The sequence below is a fragment of the Mirounga leonina genome, unplaced genomic scaffold (genome assembly GCF_011800145.1).
Source record: "Mirounga leonina isolate KUSES-001 unplaced genomic scaffold, KU_Mleo_1.0 Mir_197, whole genome shotgun sequence".
NCBI classification, from domain to species: Eukaryota; Metazoa; Chordata; class Mammalia; order Carnivora; family Phocidae; genus Mirounga; species Mirounga leonina.
Window position 1 is genome coordinate 2,033,226 of NW_023270494.1, and position 18,561 is coordinate 2,051,786.

General features: G+C 52.3%; 1 protein-coding gene across 1 annotated transcript in view; it reads right to left on the bottom strand.

The window, feature by feature from the left end:
* The window catches only part of RPTOR (regulatory associated protein of MTOR complex 1), a 316,057-nt gene that overhangs the window by 227,586 nt on the left and 69,910 nt on the right, over positions 1-18,561 (bottom strand). Inside the window, exon 3 of the mRNA XM_035025828.1 lies at positions 9,955-10,037. Coding sequence (XP_034881719.1) covers positions 9,955-10,037 — 83 coding nt within the window. The remainder of the gene's footprint in view (positions 1-9,954; positions 10,038-18,561) is intronic.

Below are 18,561 nucleotides of genomic sequence, written 5' to 3' on the forward strand. Positions count from 1 at the left end.
TTACATACACACCACACACATCACCCACAGTCACACACACTCACACACACACACACAGAGGCACAGAAACAAGAGACAGATAAAAAAGTCAGAACAAACTACATGTAAATTTCACGACCCAAAGGCAAAAGTCCCAAGTGGCTCCTTCTGCCCCACATGCCCCGTCCTACACTAAGGTGCCACGTGGAGAGTGGCTACTTTAGATCAGCTGCCCATTATTCAAGCAATAAATACTCAGGATTTCTAAATGCAAGGTGTACAGAAGGAATTAGGGTCAAAGTCTTCTGCATCTACCCTAAACTCGCCATGACAAATGTTTTGTGTATCAGTTCAGGGATTACCTACATGTGTATCTACACCTTTGTGGGACTAGAATTAATCAACACAGCAAGACACCAGGAGGGAAAGAGTAACTAGGAACACCTGAGGCAGCCCCGGGCTAAGTCCCCCAGGGCATGTTCCCAGCAGGGCATCCAAATGCGCGGGAAGCCAGGTAGCCGGACCTATCAATGTGCGCATCTGTGTATCCTAACTATCCATCCACCCACCCACCTGCCCAGCTATCTGGGGGCTCCTTTCATTGCAGCGAGATGGAGGGGGTGGGCAGCCACACGGCCTTTGTGAGGTCAGTGTCACAGTGGACCCACAGGCCGAGGGGGCCCGGGGCACTCAAGGTGTGGGGTCTGGGGGCCTCACTCTCTCCTTCACTGCGAACAAGCACCTGGCGCGCATGTCCTCTGGTCTCTACCCTGGGATAGTACGTGCCTTTTCAACACACAGCCTGGCCACCCAGGGAATGGTGAACACTCTTCTGGGGGGAATTGAATCTTGAAAATCCAACCAAAATTGCAGCTAGCAGAGAGCTGAGGCTGAAGAAGTAGAGGGGAAACATCACAAGGTGATGTTAGAATCATGGGGCTCATGGCCTCACAAACCATGACCATGACAGGACACAGGGTGACAACCCCCAGAATATGAGCCCCATGGGGCAGGGTTGCGTTTGGTTCATCCTGGGACCCTGTGCCCAGGTGGAGCCTCCTCTGAGCAGGCGATCAGCAAATATGTCAAAAAGACAAATATATCAGAGAAGAAAATCAAGTCACCGGGCACTAGGGGTCCAGGAAAGATCTGCACGGTTTAGTAAAGCTAAAGTAGACAAGAGACCCAGGGGACACAGCATGTTGGTGACCAGTCACTTGCTGTGGAAGTGCCCCTGACAGCTGCTGGGGCCCCCCAGTCCATAGAGGTCACCTCCCCTATTGCTCCACACCGAATGACCTTGACAAGAAGTTTCTCCATAGGGCGCCTGGGTGGCTCAGTTGTTAAGCGTCTGCCTTTGGCTCAGGTCATGATCCCAGCGTCCTGGGATCAAGCCCTGCATCGGGCTCCCTGCTCCGCGGGAAGCCTGCTTCTCCCTCTCCCACTCCCCCTACTTGTGTTCCTTCTCTCGCTGTGTCTCTCTCTGTCAAATAAATAAATAAAATCTTTAAAAAAAAAAAAAAAAGAAAAAAAGAAGTTTCTCCATATCATGCAATCCAGGCTGAGTGGGCCACCGCTTTTTAAAACCAAACACCTGGCAAATCATGTGGAATATATATTAAAATACCTAATTACACAGTACATGTATTGATGTAATCCTAGAACCTCTTTTTTTTTTTTTTAAGATTTTATTTATTTATTTGAGACAGAGAGAATGAGAGAGAGAGCACATGAGAGGGGGGAGGGTCAGAGGGAGAAGCAGGCTCCCTGATGCGGGACTCGATCCAGGGACTCCAGGATCATGACCTGAGCCGAAAGCAGTCGCTTAACCAACTGAGCCACCCAGGCGCCCAGAGGTATTAAGAGGTATTAAGAACCTCTTAATAAACGTTTATAAGTGGGACAAATTGAACAGGCCAAAGACTATTTTAGGACTTAAATGTTGCTATGAGGTCATCAGCAGATATCACATACATTACTTGGAAAGGACACAAGTCCTCTCAACAAAAACTTTGGCTCAGTCAGTTTGAAGTCTCCACTGTGAACTCTCACAACTCAACAGTTACGACAAATAACCCAACTAAAGAACGGTATAGGATTTGAATAGATATGTTCCCAAAGAAGATGTGCAAATAAACGGCCAATAAGCATAAGAAAAGGTGCTCAACATCACTAGTTATTAGGGAAATGCAAATCCAAACCAGAAAGAGATGCCTCTTCACACCCACCAGGATGGCCATCTTAATAATAGTTTGGTTTTTTTTTTTAAAGATTTTATTTATTTATTTGAGAGAGAGCATAAGCAGGGGGAGCAGCAGAGGGAGAGGGAGAAGCAGGTTTCCCGTGGAGCAGGGAGCCTGACTCGGGGCTCAACCCCAGGACCCTGAGATCATGACCTGAGCTGAGGGCAGACGCTTAATGACTGAGCCACCCAGGCACCGCAATAATAGTTTTAAAACAAAACACACAGAAAATGACAAGTGTCGATGAGGACAGGGAGAAACTGAGCTCACATGACGCCAGAATGGAAAATGGCACAGCCGATACGGGAGTTCCTCAAGGTTGACACAGAGTTACACGCGACCCAGGGAGACGCCCGAAAGAACTGAAAGCGCACGTCCCCGCAAACACTCAGACACAAACGTTCACAGCAGCGTTGCTCTGAGAGCCAAGGGGTAGACACAGCCCAAGGGTGCATCAGGAGATGGACACACAAATGTGGTGTGTCCGTCCCGCGAACTCCTCCGGCTGTGAAAGGGACTAAAACACTGATCCAGCAACAGCACACGCACGTGACCCTGATGCTGAGCGAGAGAGGTCCGGCACACGGGCCACACCGCGTGCGACTCCTTCACACTGTGTTCTGTGAATTCCGTCTCCACGCCTCAAACCTCCACTGCTTATCACACCAACAATTAACTCCTTGACATTTACGACAGGGGTACCCAGAAGCCGTCGTGAGCGCCCAATTCACGACCACTGCTGCGACACATGGTTTCCCAATGGCATGAAATCTAGCGAGCAGAAGTGGCCGCTCCCCTCCAGTCTGCGACTACCCCCCTGGATCAGCACTTTCTCATCTGGCTGGAGCCGGATTTGACAACCCTTCCCAGTCACATATGGCGAGCATACGGTGGGCTCCTCACCGCCTCCCCCAGATTCTGCACCCCACTGCCTCATGCTCTGTAGCTTCTCCTTTCCCAGAGCCGGCACTTCCTCAGACGTCTTCACCTCCCTCCCTAGGACGCTCTCCAGAGCTGTCTGCACATGGCTCAGCACCGGGGGCTCCGGGTTAACTCAGGAAGCCAACGCCGCACACGAAACCTGGGACTCAGGCACCTGAGCTGCAGTGTTCGAGCTGCGCAGACAGCGCCTGGTCCTCATTTGCAGTTTGTCACACACAGAGATAGCTCTCTCGTTAAAAAGATCGTGAAGATGAGAGACCAGATCCTTGACGGGCTTGTGAAGGACAGAGTTAAGCCCTATTTCTCTGTGAAAACACGATACTACCAGCAAGCCCGCATGCACAGGTGGGCGGAAGGAGCAGGGGGGCTGGCGAAGCAGGGGCGCCAGGCAGAGCAGGGGCGGACCCCTCAGAGCTGACACCCCACCTCATCCTGTTCTCCCCGTTAACCCACCTTTCACATTTACAAACCCTCAACGTTCCGTGGTAAGCTCTCAACTTCCATTTCTAGAAAGCAGCACCGCAACAATTCAACAAGTGTGTGTTCTCCCCACGATCCCAGGCCACATGCCCACCCCCGGCACGATGGCAGCAAGGAGGCATCCGTCCTGGTAAGCTCTCCCTGCCCGTGAGGCACTCCTGCCCATGGAAGGCGAGAAGCAAGGGGCTGCCGGTGACCTGTGCTGCAGGGACATGAAGGGTGCGCGGGGACGCCTGACGAGTCCACCGCCCCGACAGTGGCCTCACCTCCATGCTCAGCGGTGCTCCGCTCAAAACCGTGGGGGCCCAAATCCCAAAAGGACTGTCACACACCCTGTACCTGCAGAGGCTGGAGTCACCACAGGGACCGCACCGTGGCGGCACGGCACAGGGCGACCCTCACAGGCCGCCGCAGACAGCCGGGGAGTCTAGCCACGCAAGGCTGCTCACCCTCCAGACGGGCTGCAACATCACTTCCTCCTTCTCCTTCTTCTTTAACGAGTTTCTGTGTTTTTTAAAGACTTTGTCGGTCGTGCCTCGAAGCTGCTGAGTGATGGCGGAGGGCCGCCGCCTCTCTGCGCTCATGGAATGCGCTGGCAGGCAGGGTGAGCAGGAAGAGCTGGGTAGAAACTGGTTTTCGGGGGACAGGGCTGCACAGGAGCACAGATCGAAATTCTCCCTGAACACGGCGCGCGGAGCAGCTGTCGGGCAAGCAGTGAGTGAGGACGGGGTGAGGGGGAGTGCGGGGACATGCTCACGGCCGAAGCAAAAATGTAACTTCGTGTCCGTCACAGGTACAATCTCCGCATTCCGGGGGGAAGCCAGTTAGGTCACTGTCGAAACACCACAGCTAACCCCAAGAGAGCCAGAAGGCTCTGCCTGCTCTGCCACGCAAGCTGAAGAGCGGCGGTGCCAAGTGCTTCACAGCAGACAGGAGCCACGGAGGCGTGAGCGCCTCCCCACCTCCCCCTTCAGCTGTGCGCCCCACTGCGGTGTGCCACAGAAACACAAGCATGGTGCACAAAGGCCCATGGCAGGGCCCACCGGAAAGCCGGGCTGGCGAAGGAACGGGGGACAGGAGGGCAGGACGATGGCATGACAGCGGCCACAGCTCTCTCCCCTTAGCTGCGCCGCAAGGTCGGTTTGGGACTACGGTCACAGTGGGGGAGCAAACAGCCCACCTGGGCCTATCCCACACATCCGTCCAGAGCACCTCCTGGGGAGGGCGGAGCACCCACTCCTATGGCAAAGCTGGTTCCTCCCTCGATAACCCACATCCATCTCTGAAAACCCCAAGACAAGGCAGAACCCACTCACTTGTGAGCCTTACCGCATCCCTGTATAAAGTTCACTCCAGGACACTGAAGGGAGTCAGGTGGGCGAGTTGTCAGCGCTCACGCACACTCCTCTGCCCCTACTCCCACCCCAAAGAGGGAGGCGCCACAGGCTGTGGGTCCCAAGCACTGTGACCAGCCCCAGGAAGGACACTGCAGGCCGGGGCGGCGGGTCACCCAGCCGTGCGGTGGGCTGCAGCCCAGCGACCTGGCCAGGTAGAGCCCTTCCCCTAGCACCTCCCAGCTTGAACACCTGGCAGCTCGTTGAACAGGCCACCGGATGCTCTCTCCCTGAGATGAGGGTCACGCCATCCGCCCCATCCCAGGGAAGAGGCAAGGAGATATCCTACCCACAACCCCGCCAATACCTAAGTGCTGGGGTTGGCAAACAACACCCGTGCCTAAAACCTACAGAACGAGCCCGTGAATGCCCCAGAGTGAACGAAGTTGTCCACTGGCCTTAGCCCACCCCCCGGACGCCCCCTCACACCAAACAGTCCAGTCAGCAGTGCTGTTTGTTCAAGCATGCTCTCCTAGCACGCAAGCAGCTCTGTGATCAAAACCAAAGGATGGGGCACCTGGGTGGCTCAGTCATTAAGCATCTGCCTTCGGCTCAGGTCATGATCCCGGGGTCCTGGGATCGAGCCCCGCATCGGGCTCCCTGCTTGGCGGGAAGCCTGCTTCTCCCCCTCTCACTCCCCCTGCTTGTGTTCCCTCTCTCGCTGTCTCTCTGTCAAAAAATAAAATCTTTTAAAAAAAAACAAAGGAAAGGCCTTTGTCACTCAAATTCAAATGCAACAATTATTTGCAATTGGCTGATGACCAGGTGGCGGAGCCCGGCTTCGTCCCAGACAGACTTCTGGCCCTGCATGCGCTCTGCCGGGCGGGAAGCACAAACACAGGTCTAACCGGCACACCGACCTCCATTCCTCAACCGCACAGCAGCCGTGACCGAGCAGGGGAGCACGGCGAACTGCAGGACAGGACACAATGCACGATCCCACCCTGTCCTCAGAAGTGCCCAGCACGCCCGCCCCCTGGGGCCCACGGCCACGGCTCACCTGCACCGCCTCTGCATCCGCAGACCTGCCTCCCGGAGGAGCGCCTACCACACACAGGGTGCGCTCCAGGGAGGCTCCAAAGGGCATTTTCTGTCCCCTTTCACAGACACGTGCAGGCTGCTATGTTACTGGGACAAAATGCACTCAGTCAGATGCCGCCAACAGTGGACGCCTCGCCAAGCTCCTTCACCCGCCTTACAGTGAGCTATAAACATTCCCACCTCCATTTGCTTTCGGGTCTGCAGCACTGTAGGGACAGAGCGACAGGACGAGACCCTCATTTGTGGGCCCCCCCCCCCATCGGCTCCGGCCCGTTACGCCCTGCACTAAACTGCCAGAAGCCCCGAGTGCTTAGAGAAAGCCTCGGAAACATGCGTTCTTCACCAGATACGCCCGACTCTGTAATCCCCACTGCTGTCACCCAGTCACACGCCCAGCTGGGGCTTCCCCTGACAGGAGTGAGGTCTCCCCACACGACAGTCAGCTGGAACAACAGCTGGCATTCTTCCTTCGGTCTCCTACAGGACACCAATTTATGTACCTACAAGGTAGTAAGGCAGAGCCTTAAATTTAATCAAAAGAAGTATTTCACTGGTGGCAAACTGATAAATTATTTAGACAAGGGTTCAATCAGCCTGGAAAGAAAATCTGGGCCTGACAGTCTGGCAGCCTCAGAAAAAAAATATCACCATCATGGCTTCTCTAAATTCCTTCTTGACCCCAAATCACCCTTATCAAAATGTCTATTCCTGCAGAGTTAAAGCTAGAAAAGCAAGGAGGAGAACACGAGGAAGGACATTGGCTCTCCGAGGCACGAGGTGGGCAGGGTTCCCGTGGTCGGTAGCAGGGTCCCACGTGTCCCACCCACAGCCTTGCGGAGGCATGCCAACACTAATGAACAGGACCTCATTTCCAGCTGCGCCGGCTTTCTGAGCCTCGTAGTACAGGACACGGAGGAAGAGGAGACCAGATCTAGAGGAGTCTGCCTCAAAGGTCTAGAAATTTACTAACACTCCCGTTGTTTTATTGCAGATGGCACATGAGCCTCTATTACGCAGAGCACTCGAGAGCCCTGTAGAACGCAGTAAAGTGGTGTGTGTTTAGCTCTGCAATGTTTCAAAAGACCCTGACTTACAGTTAGGAACAGGCCACCTTGCACAGAACATCTGAGCTTGGTAACTGTCTCATGTTTTGTGCAAACTCTGGGAGGCAGCATGAGGCCAGCCTCCCTCCCTCTCCTGTCACCCACAGGAGCTTCCAGAAAGCGGAGAAGCATGCCACTCGCACCAGAGTGCGGACTGTTACTGCCTGGCGCGTAGAGCACAGCCCCACGACGGCACCAGCAAGCCGGCAAGCCCTCCTGACGCACCCCTTACTAAGCTCAGGCTCATTTCTGAACAGATGCATCCCACTAACAGTTGGAAGCAGCAAAATTTTAAACCTTTTTATCATGCTTAAAAATGAATGCAATCGTCTTGACATTCAAAACAAAATACTAAGTATCCGTTGCTGTAGTTCTGCTTCCTGAATGCAGGCGAAAGAGCCCACTCGGTCGGCGGCATGAACGGCTCCTTTCTACAGTGCGGCTGGCATGTTCCGATCCCTCCCTACAAACCAGCCCCGACGGGGTCCCACCAGCCCCGTGCACCCACACCTTTTCTTAAGCACTCTACAATCTAGAAACTCCCTCCCTCACGAGCCTCTTGAACTGCCTCTCTCCTTCAAAACATTACCTTGCAGATCCATTCTTGAAATCCCATGAAACTCTGAACACATGTCTCAGACTAACAACATCCGCCTGGAGGACTGCACCCTCTTTGCTACCGCTCATCTCACACGGTCACCCTCCCGCCACCGCGAGAAGGTGACTTCTCAACCCCAGACCTGATTCTACCGTCATTTCTGGATCTGTGATCATGTCCCTATATGTAAATGCTGCCTGCCTTACATGGTAATGCCTCTTCCAGATGCCATAGGAGAGATCTGCTCGTAGAAAGAAATTTAGATTAAAAATAATAATAGATCCTACTTTCAAAGATTCCATTTACTGCCAGCTAGCATGAACTAGCTGATGCCTACCAAGTTAACTAATAATAAAGCTAGCAGTAAATCAACTCTTAGCACTCCCCAAAATTGTAAATCATACCAAATGGAATAAACATACAATATCTAGAAATATTAAACCCATATTCTGAAAGACCGTATCTTCTCATGTAATATTTCCTTAAAAGGAAGAACGTAATTAAAACAGCAGAGCTTGTTCTGTGAAGAACGCAGTTGGTAGATCTGAATTTATCTGGTTGCATTCTCTTTTAAATAAATGAACCCAGCAAAAAGCCAAAGCATGATGTCAAACCCAGGAGATGGTCCGATGTAGGTAAGTCAGAAAGGCGTTCTTTTAAATTTGAATATTGCTGGTTCTCCACCTTCTAGATGCCAGTGACGTCAAGTCTCCCGACAGACGTTACCTGTGTGTGTTGTCACACGCGGACTGAGAGTCTGTGTGCACCACACGCGCTCCCTTCAGCGCCTGGGGAGTGTCGCAGAGATCCCGGAGTGCCTTCAAAGTCCTCAAAGAAGCGAGTTTCTACTGACAACAGTGGGCATCTCAACTGTCTTCAAAGGGATACACCATGGAACTCTCGGTTCCTCATCCAAGCCCAAAGGCATTGTACCCTCACGAGAAAGGCTCCAGAGTTTTTATGTAACCAGCAAGAGGTAACAAATCCCACAGAGGAAGAAGCAAAGCCCTTAGGCATAGATCAAAGTCATCACTAAGACACTGCCTTCTGAAGACTGGGGGTCTGTGGTTATCGACTCCACAAGTTAGACCCTGCTGCCCCCTAAGACACAGAGGGACGTGGTCCCCACCACTCAGTCATCCCACAACTATGGGCAGCAGCAGAAATGACCTGTGGGCATGGTGACAGCCACCCACAGATTCATTTCTGGCTGTTCTCTTAGAATGCAAATGACGTGCAAAGAATCCCTAATTCCAGGTCACGTGGATAAACAGTCCACAGATGAAAGCCAAGCAGGCAGGGTTCTCTGGGGGCCCTAAGCCACTTGCTTCCATGAGGCAGACACTCAAAAAGGAAGGGCGAAGACCGCAAAGGCTCTCGGGAGCCGTGTGAGCAAGACCACCGCCACCCACCATGGTTGCACCCTGTAGAGAACTCCAGAGCCAGCCCGCCACACAAAGTGGAACAGAAAGGCACCTCCATGAACACCCCAAATTTCTAATCTGCTGCTACAATTATTACATCTTCAAACCAGCTAAAGAGCAAGGCTAAAGGAAATGGGTCTTGGGTGGTTCACGAGAAAACTTAAGATCTTAAAAGGCAATTTGACACAGTTACTGTATTCCACTTTAAAAAAACAAAACCACGAAACTGTAAGATATAAGCAACAAAAGGCACAGTAATTGGTGGCTGGCTCCCTAAAAAGAACCTTACCTTTTGAATCAAAGACAAAGCATATAATAGGTGTCATCTTTTCAATGTTGAGTCCTTTTTTTCTCAACTGTCTGAAAATTGAAGACGGGAGAAATAGCTCTAACTAGTTGAGGTTGCAGGAAAGTTACTGAAACTATGTTTCCTGTGCAAAAGAAAAACCATGACTTAAGAGTAACATGAGAAATGCTTTTCAGTGTCTGAAGTCTGTGGGGGAAACCCACGCCAAATGAGTAAGAGACTGTCCAGCCCAGGCCCCACAAGTTCCCGGGCACCTTCACACATGACAGGGCACGTCCACAGCACTGGGGAGGGGGCGCAGTGAGGAGTGTCTGTCTGGCCACTGAGGGACGGGAGCTGAGGGTCCGTAAAAACCTCTCACTTGGATTCAAAGGCTGTATGAAAGCAAGGAATTGAAGCTTCCCTGTAAGAAAGAAAGAGAAAAGCAAATAAAGAGCACTTACCCTTGGCTGCCAGTTCTCGTATTGCTTCTGCAAATTCGCACCGATGGTTTCCAGAGCTTTCTGAGGCCCCATCGACAGAGGATCTGAAGAAGCAATAAAAAGCAGAAAGTTTGTTACCCGTTCATTTCCTCCGCTGCTGAGCCTGTCTCTCATGGTTTCCTCTTCCATCACTCACTTCAGAGTCACCTTGGACCGAGGAAGACACAACTGGGGGTTTTCTGTGTTTAACCAGATGTAGGGAACTGCTATGCCCCCAAACAGGACAAAATGCCACACCTGTTCACCTTTCTAGAGAAAAGTGGTTTGGTCAGACTCGCTGGCCCCGTGAAGTTTCCTCTCCTCCCTGCGCTCGTCACTCAGCCCCGTGGTCGCCCTGCACTCCTGCGGGCTGTTCCTGTGCTCCTTGCAGGCTGTGTGGGGTGGGCCACGGGCCTGGTAGGGGCCTCTGTGCAAAGAGGGGGGCTGCAGTGAGGGCCACACAGTGCTTCCCTCACGCCAAGGACCAGGAGGAAGATGAAAAGACCAAGGTGATGCGTTCTAAGTAACTTCTGTTGTGCTGGGTCTTCCCCAAGAACCAGCTTCGTAAGCACACCCGTGTGTTTGGGGCTAACCCACCCATTTCGGGAGTGGCTTCCAGGGCAAATAACTCTAACCAGCAATTTCTCAAACTTACTTGGTCTCGAGACGTCTCTGCCCTCTTTAAAATTATGAAGAAACCCAAACAACTTTTAAGTGGCTGTATCTATTGGTATTTGCTGTATTCAAACTCAAGATGAGAAATTTTAAAAATATTTCTTTAATCATTCATTTAAAAGTATTAACCCACGACACTTGAACAAAAACACCTATTATGAAAAATGACTTCTACAAAAAAATTAATGAGAATAGTACTGTTCCACCTTTTTTGCAAATTTCTTTAATACCTGGTTTAACACATCTGCGTCTGCATTCATCTGTTACAAAATGCGGTTCTGGTCGACATACAGGAGGAAAGTCGCACCTCACATACAGACGTCACAGGAAAGGGGAGGCCACTTTAAAGAGCCTTTTGAGACAGTCATACTATCTTTGATGCTACACCAAAACTCGACACGTGGTAGCTTCTTTAAGACTATCTGCAATGTGGAGTCTGAAACCATAGCAATAAACCCATACTCCATGGCATTAAAATCTACTGGCCTATCGTGCACTTTGAGTAGATTCTCTACCCACGGATGACTCTGTCATCATCACTGGTCATCTGTAAAATACTGGTTCACTAAGCTACATGGATCTTCTCTATCTTGTTCTTCAATATCTCCAAATTTCATCACCGGCAACAAACACTTCCGGTTGTTTTCCTTAAAGTGCCAGCTCGCTTTGTTCATTTTCCAGAAAATGCCTGCCAAATGCCCAAAAGGATGTGCCATGAAAAGAGCAGCTAGTTCGGCTCAGGACTCATCCACCGCGTGAAGCCCTTCCTCCCTGCAACCAGGACCCGCCACTCGGCGCCCCCCTCATCACGCGATCTTACAGATGTGCGTCCAAAGGCTGACACCCACCTGTAAGACTGTGCGTCAGTGCTGGGCCAGGGCACCAAAACAGCACCTTCCCCCAACTCTCTTCACCGCCCTTGTTTTCCACGTGCTAACACTAATTCTGCCCCAACTTCCCCAAAGCATCCCTCTCAAATACTGCCTCCCACACAGGTGAGGGTATCAGCTAATCTCCCCTCATCTCCCCCCACTCCCCGGACACCCCCGGGCCAATCCCACTGTGGCGAGAATGTGCAACCCCTCTCTGTAGCGGTGGAATGGCTCCCAAGAAGAGAGCCTCAAGGGGCCAGGGGACAGTAACGTTCACGTCATCGGAGTCTCACAATGAGGAAAGTAAGCGCAAAGCTCAAAAGCAGTTGAAGATATAATGCTTGGCAACTTCCCAAATTTGGCAAGAGACGTAAACTTATAGATTCCAGAAGGTCAGTGAACCACAAATAGGATTAACCCAAGAAAAACCTATATCCAGACACATAATAATCAAATTGCTAAAAACAACAGACCAAAAAAAAAGTCCTTAGAGAGAAATCAGTTCACAAAGGATCAGGAATGACACAGTCTCTGGGTTTCCCAACAATATTGAAAGCTGGACGGAAGAGAGCTGTGCCTTCAAATCTTCTACAAAAATAACAACCACCTGATATTCAAGTCTGAGGGTAAAACAGGCCTTTTCAGACATGCAAACACTCAAAAAATCTGTCCCGTGTTCCTCTTCTTGAGAAAAGAGGACAAAAGAAGCCAAAGAAGGACCCAGAAAAGGAAAGAGAGAGAGAAACCACAAGACGTCCATGAACTAGATCCAGAGACGAAGCCAGTCCAACAGGAGCTAGAGGGGTATTTTTTAAAAACGAATAGATATTTGAGCACTGGAATAATTATTGATAGCACTTGACAGATCTACTGGAATATAGGTAAAAAACTGAACTCATAAGTTCACAAAAAATTTAGCAAATAAAAGTAACTGGCAAATGTGTAACTAGGGGAAAAATTACATAGATGGACGAGAAAGGAACCAATCGGACCACCCCCTCTGGGACGGGCAGAGAAAAGAAACAGCTTTCTCTTATTCTACTCTTCAGTATTGTGGGATTTTAGAGCTATATGCACATATTACTTTGATTTTTTAAAAAAGAATTATAAAATTAAGTAACAGGATTTTAGACTTGGAAGGGACATTTACCACCAGTGCATCAAAGTCATGGAGGACTTTTCATGATACAGACGCCAGGCCCTACCCTGGAGAGTCCAATTCAATAGCTTCGGGAGAGCCCAGTCAGCTAAGGAGCACCTCTGGCTGAGGGAAACCTAATGAAAATTGGGCTGTAATTAACTTATCTGGAAGAAGTATGGTAAATTTGTTTCAATCCATACGTAACTAAAGAAATTAGATGTTCATCTTCATCTCTCTTTGTTCTGGTAGGAACCCAGTGCTAAGGTCTCAAAAGAATTATAATGACCTCAATCAACTCTGCTGTAATCTAGATCATAAGACTGGCAAGGGATAAATCGGAATCTGAAAAGTAAAAATTCAGGGCCACCGAAGAGCATAAACAAAGCAAAGGGAAGCAGGAAACAGCATCAACAAACAGAAACCATTCCACCAGCCATATCTTGTGCATGAGCCTGAGAGAGCAAATGCAAGTGCTGGTGTGCCTTTGTCCACACTTGTGTGTGGTACCCACGTGGTCAGTGCCTGTGGCCGGAATCTACACTTAAGAGAACAGAAACGGTTTCCTCTGTAAAAAGATAAAAGGCCTGTCCAGGAACCACACTGATCAGCAGCAGCTCCTAGGTGTGCCCTCGGAAGAACCACGACACAGGGAGGGAGGGAGTGCCACCAGTCCCCAAGTTGGGGGGAAGGACCAAAGCCAGCCCCCCTCCTTGGACTTCTCCCCTTGGAAAGCCCAGACCCTCCAGCCCCACACCATCCTCTCCCACGTCCCCAGAGAGGGCATGCCGAGTACCTGCCCGAGCTGGAGGGCCCCTACCACGTGTCCCTGAGCACCCTGCCACCAGTCCAGCGGCCCCTCGCTCGTCACAGCCGCCCAGTAGCAGCACCCCTCTTCCTTCCCTGATCTGAATCAAAATCCCGGCCTTCCCAGAGAAGGAGCGGGGGCAGCCACCAGACACTCATCAGGCTGGGATCAACCGAGAGGCGCTGTCATATCCTGTCTACTGGGAACCCCTGTGGCCAATTAACTGCATGGTTTCCTCCAAGGGTATGACAGAGAGTGGGGCAGGGAGAGAGGAGAGGGAGCAGGAAGAGGGGAAAGAACCAGGACAAGGGAAAGGGTGCACTTACTACCACGCTCACTACAATAAACTAAGTAGTGAAATCAACTAAGCCAAGCTCCTGGTGGGCGGTGCTGACGGTCTGATCCCTCTGATGAGGGTCAGGTGGACCAAACGTAGGTCTGAAACGGTAGTGCTGTCTTAAGACATTTCTCTTCTAAAGCCCTCATGGATTTCTACAATGAATGAAGTGGGTGGGCAGGTGGGTGGAAGGAAGAGGAGACAGTAAATGGCATTTGTATAAAATTTTAGCTTTGCTTCAATCTTCCTGCAAGCTTTTCAGCATAAGCCCCCTGTATCTCATGGTGCACAGAACTTCACGCTGACAGGAACTGCAGCCGGCCCGCCCATGGCACAGGAGAGAAGCTGAAGTTCCAAGTGCTCAGATGACTCGGTCAAGGTCACAGAGGCTGGCGATGGTGCTGGCAGTCAGCCAACCTGAATACCTCCCTGTTCTCTCCACTCTTCCTAGAAGAGCCTATGTGCTACCATCAACTACTAACATGCTGGCCCCTACCGCGGCAGCTGGTGCTGGCACCGAGGAGACTCTCCCTCCTCCTGGCTACGTTCTGGACGAGTGTGAGAAGGGCAGAAGCCCAGGGAGCAGGGCTCTGCTGACCTGGTGTCCTCTCCACCCGCCCGAAGATGAGAACAGGTGAACCCTTTGAAAACAATTCTTCTGAGATGTCGTTCCTCCCCGGAAAAGCCTACAGTATGCTACCACTTGGATAACATGAAAATAAGCAAGACTACGCTGTCAGGCTGCAGACCGGGGCAGGGCTGGCTGGGAGGTGACGAGAGACAGGACTGGACTTGCGGGCCGCTGCTGAGGCTGTTTCTTGATCTGTAATGGGTCAGTCTGGGAAAAGTTGTCAAACTCCACAATGGGATTTGCACACCTTTCCGTACGTATGCTATCCTTCAGAACAAAGGGCTCCTGGGTGGCTCAGTCGGCGAAGCGTCTGACTTTGGCTCAGGTCATGATCTCAGGATCCTGGGATGGAGCCCCGCACCGCACCGGGCTCCCTGCTCCTCCGGGATTCTGTTTGTCTCTCTGCCTCTGCCCCTCCCCCAGCTCGTGCTCTTTCTCTCTGTCTCTCAAATAAATAAAATCTTTTTTAAAAAATAAAAATTAAAAAACACGCAGAGCTCACTGCTCAAAGAACGTCTGTACTTCTTTGTAGCTTGTATTTATGTGGACATTTCATAAGTATCTGTTAATTGACTTACTGACTGAGCACTGCTTACTGGATCAAGCAAAAATTTCTCTGTACGGCGTTCAAGGACTCTGCCACTGATTAGTTGTGTAACCTTGAGCAGCTAATTTTGATTGAGAAAATAATCATGGCAAAGGGCCACTTTGAAATCAGAAGTGGTTTTTAATGGCTCCGTTACATCAGCCATAATACCCACATGTATTCTACCGTTAGAAGCGTACAGAGTGGGAGGTACTTCATCCCACTGAGGTGAGGGCAGAGCGGGGAACCTCTGGCAGTGAGGCTCTGGCTCATGGCCGGACCTGGCCCTCCCAGTGCCTGTGGGTCCCAGGACAGGAGCCTTCATCCTACAGGGGCCTTGTCTACACTGCAGCCCAGTCCTAACCATTCAGCCTTACCGGCCCCCCCCGCCCCGCCCGCCGCAAAGCCACGAAATAGATGGTATTCCTGTGTTGTCTCCTGCCGCACAAGCACCAGGAGCTGGGAGGATCTTCCACAGAGCTGTGGGGATGGCTGGGATGCCGCGTTGTAAAGTGCAGACCCCGCTGCTCACACGAGGCACTCTGCGTACAGGGGTGGGGGCTCCGAGCAGTTACACACACCTCCGCCTCCCTCAGGGGACACAGGGATATTACTAGGAGAGGCCAGCATGACCGGACTGAGAAAACAGGGTCTCAGCTGCAGGCCCATGGTGCACCAGGCTCGCGGCAGTGGGTGCCCCCGACACCCGACGCCCAGGGGGCCCAGCCTGTGCTCCAAGGGCTCAGTCCCCAAAGCTGGGCCCCTTCTCCCCCTCGGGGTCTTGGCTCTTGCCTCCCCTGCAAAGCCCCTTCCCTCCACACGGCCTGTCGTGAGTCGTCCACCCACAGCATTTTCTGAGCTCCCGGGCTGCTCAGGGTGGACCCACGTCACCGGCGCCAGCCTCACGTCCCGGCCCTATCACAGTCAGGCTCCTTGCAAACAGGGAGCAGCACTCTCCTTTACTCTGTGCTTACACGGAAGTTTCCCCCTCACAACCATCTGTGGACCAACCTGACCGACTGGTCAACCCCGAGTTTGCTGTAACAACTGAAGGACGAGGCCTGTGGCAGGGCCCTGTCAACTCAAGGACGTGCAAAAACAATCACTCCGTAGCTCATCTGTGCTGCATCCCCCAGTGCCCACACGGTGGGGGGCGAGGGGGGGGCGGGGAGAAAAGGCTTTCCGCTGAGCAGTAAGAGGAAAACACAGCTAGGTGCCTCCCAAATATTTCCTTAGGATTCCAGAATTCCCCAGCACCTGGCAAACCTCCAGCCTTCTCACCTCTGATGATACACGGCCACCATTAATGAGCACATAAAAAAATCTCTCAGCTAAATGAGACGTCCTCCTGTTCAGCATTCAGCTCATCTATACCCTGCTTTCAAACACAGATATTCCTCCAAGAGGTATGGGCACTCACTGTTCTTCAGTGTGGTTGTTTTTAGTATTACGTTGTAGCATTTAATGTCGGGCCATAAAACAAAACAGCCTCTCCCCTGCTTCTCTGAGAAGAGCTGAGTGTCACTTCCATGAAATGAAACAGCATCTTATTATCTGGCGGAGTGGAGGGGCAGGGTGGGGAAAGGGGGAAAGAGGCGCTGACAGCCGGCCGTGTGGGAGCTCTCAACGTCCATGCTCGTGGGCCCATGTACTTGTGAGTGGCACGGTGAACCTTCTCGTTTATTCGGGCAACAATTCCTGCCACCATCCGAAAACCTAGAGGGCCGCTTCCCAACCACAGACAGGTCCATTCTCGGAGTCTCCTGCGTGTGCTGGCAGTGCATGCCCAGGGACACCAAATGGACTGAAAAGCAAGAGTCCGCCCATCTGTCAAGCTACCCACACCCCTCGTCCCTGAGGTCAGAGCAGTTTCAACTAGCACGGCGCGTCTCTGTTGGTTTGATATGTCTGTCTGCAGCCAAAAAGCCATCAACCTGCAATCCACCCCACCCCTGGCACAGAGACCCCCGCACTCACAGGCCTAAGGTAAAGCACGGGAGACTCTCAGCCATCACCTGACGTAGGTAGTGTCTACTTAAGATGAGAAACATCTAGCACTCTACTCTCAGACATCTGCTAGAGACCGCCGGCCGACGCAGCAGCTGTCCCACTAGGCTGGCGCACGTTATGACTGGTGCATGACGCAGGCCCATTCCCTCGCTCCTGAGTGAGCGCACAGGGGCAGAAGACAAGCAGACGTAGGAGGCACCTCCGGTTCCCACTCAGCACTGCGGCAGGTGGGGTGTCAGGCAGGGGAGGGGCCTGGGGTTGGCTGCAGGCGCTCTTGCACTGAGCCATGTTCACCCTCCCAGTGAAGCCTCATCCCAGCCAAGAGGTAGGTGCCATCACCGCTCCGTCGTACAGATGAGGAAACTAAGGCCCCAAATCACGAAGGGACTTGCTGAAGTGAACAGCTGAGAGGAATAAGACTAGGGTCTTGATGAATGCAAAACCTTCAGGTTTCTGGTGATGGAACGCAAAGCCAGAGAGGGAACCTAATGTGGGGATGGCTGCCTTCTCAACAGGAGCGCCCTTTAAGCTACGGCTACACTGGGGGGGTCTTCCCTGCGACTCCTTCCCCAGCCATGACACACTCGAACATTCACATCCTGAAAACGGCAGAACCAACCCATCCTCGGGCCTGGGTGTCCTTGCCCCGCCAGCCGAGCCGCTCCATGGCATTCACCACCTGAAACCCTTCATCCAGCACCACCCATCCCCACACACTCAGGGCCCTGGCTCTGCTCCTCTTCCTCTGGTCACTGCTTGTTCTGGGCCAGTGACCTCCCCAACCCCCTTCTCCGACCATCTCGGCCTTTCTAGCTGTCCCCTGGAAGCTCAGAGCTGCTCTGCTCCCAACACCCAGAAGCACCGGCCTTCCGCAAAATGTAACCCCACCGTCTCCACGGCTGGGCCCCAACTCTCAGACCTGGCGGCCACTATCATCATGCCGGAAACCTACAGCACTGTTGAAAATGCTACACCTCTTCCCCAGCAAGCCTAGAGCACTGGGGGGGGGGCAGCCCCTCAGGGATGAGGCGCATCTCCCAGGGAGCCAGTCCCGTCAGGGGCTCGGAGCCCGTCCACGAGAAGGGAAGAGGCACCTCCGTGGAGGGGTTGGGGACCTGGCAGGAGGAGGACAGACACCTGTGGGGGAAGTGGTAGCATACAGGAGCCTGAGCAGGGTGCAGACAGCAGGGATGAGAAGCTGCCTCCCACAGCATAAAGGATACCAAGTCACCATATCAAGGCTGTCAGAGGAGGGAGTTACAAACCTGTTGGGTTTGAAAGGAGACGGTTCTTAACCTGTACCTACACAGTGGTGAACGTGTCTGTGCAGAGACACACGTGCGCACATGCGCGCGTCAAGGAGAAAGCGAGCAACGAGACACTGGTTCCCATGAGAACACCGGCACCCAGATCCCAGTTTCTAAATCTGGATGCCGCTGATGGGAACTGGGCTGCTGCGAGGTGTGCTCCATGCCGGGACGGGGCAGAAAGCACAAGCTGGAAGTAAGGACTACTCAAAGGACAAGGGCCAC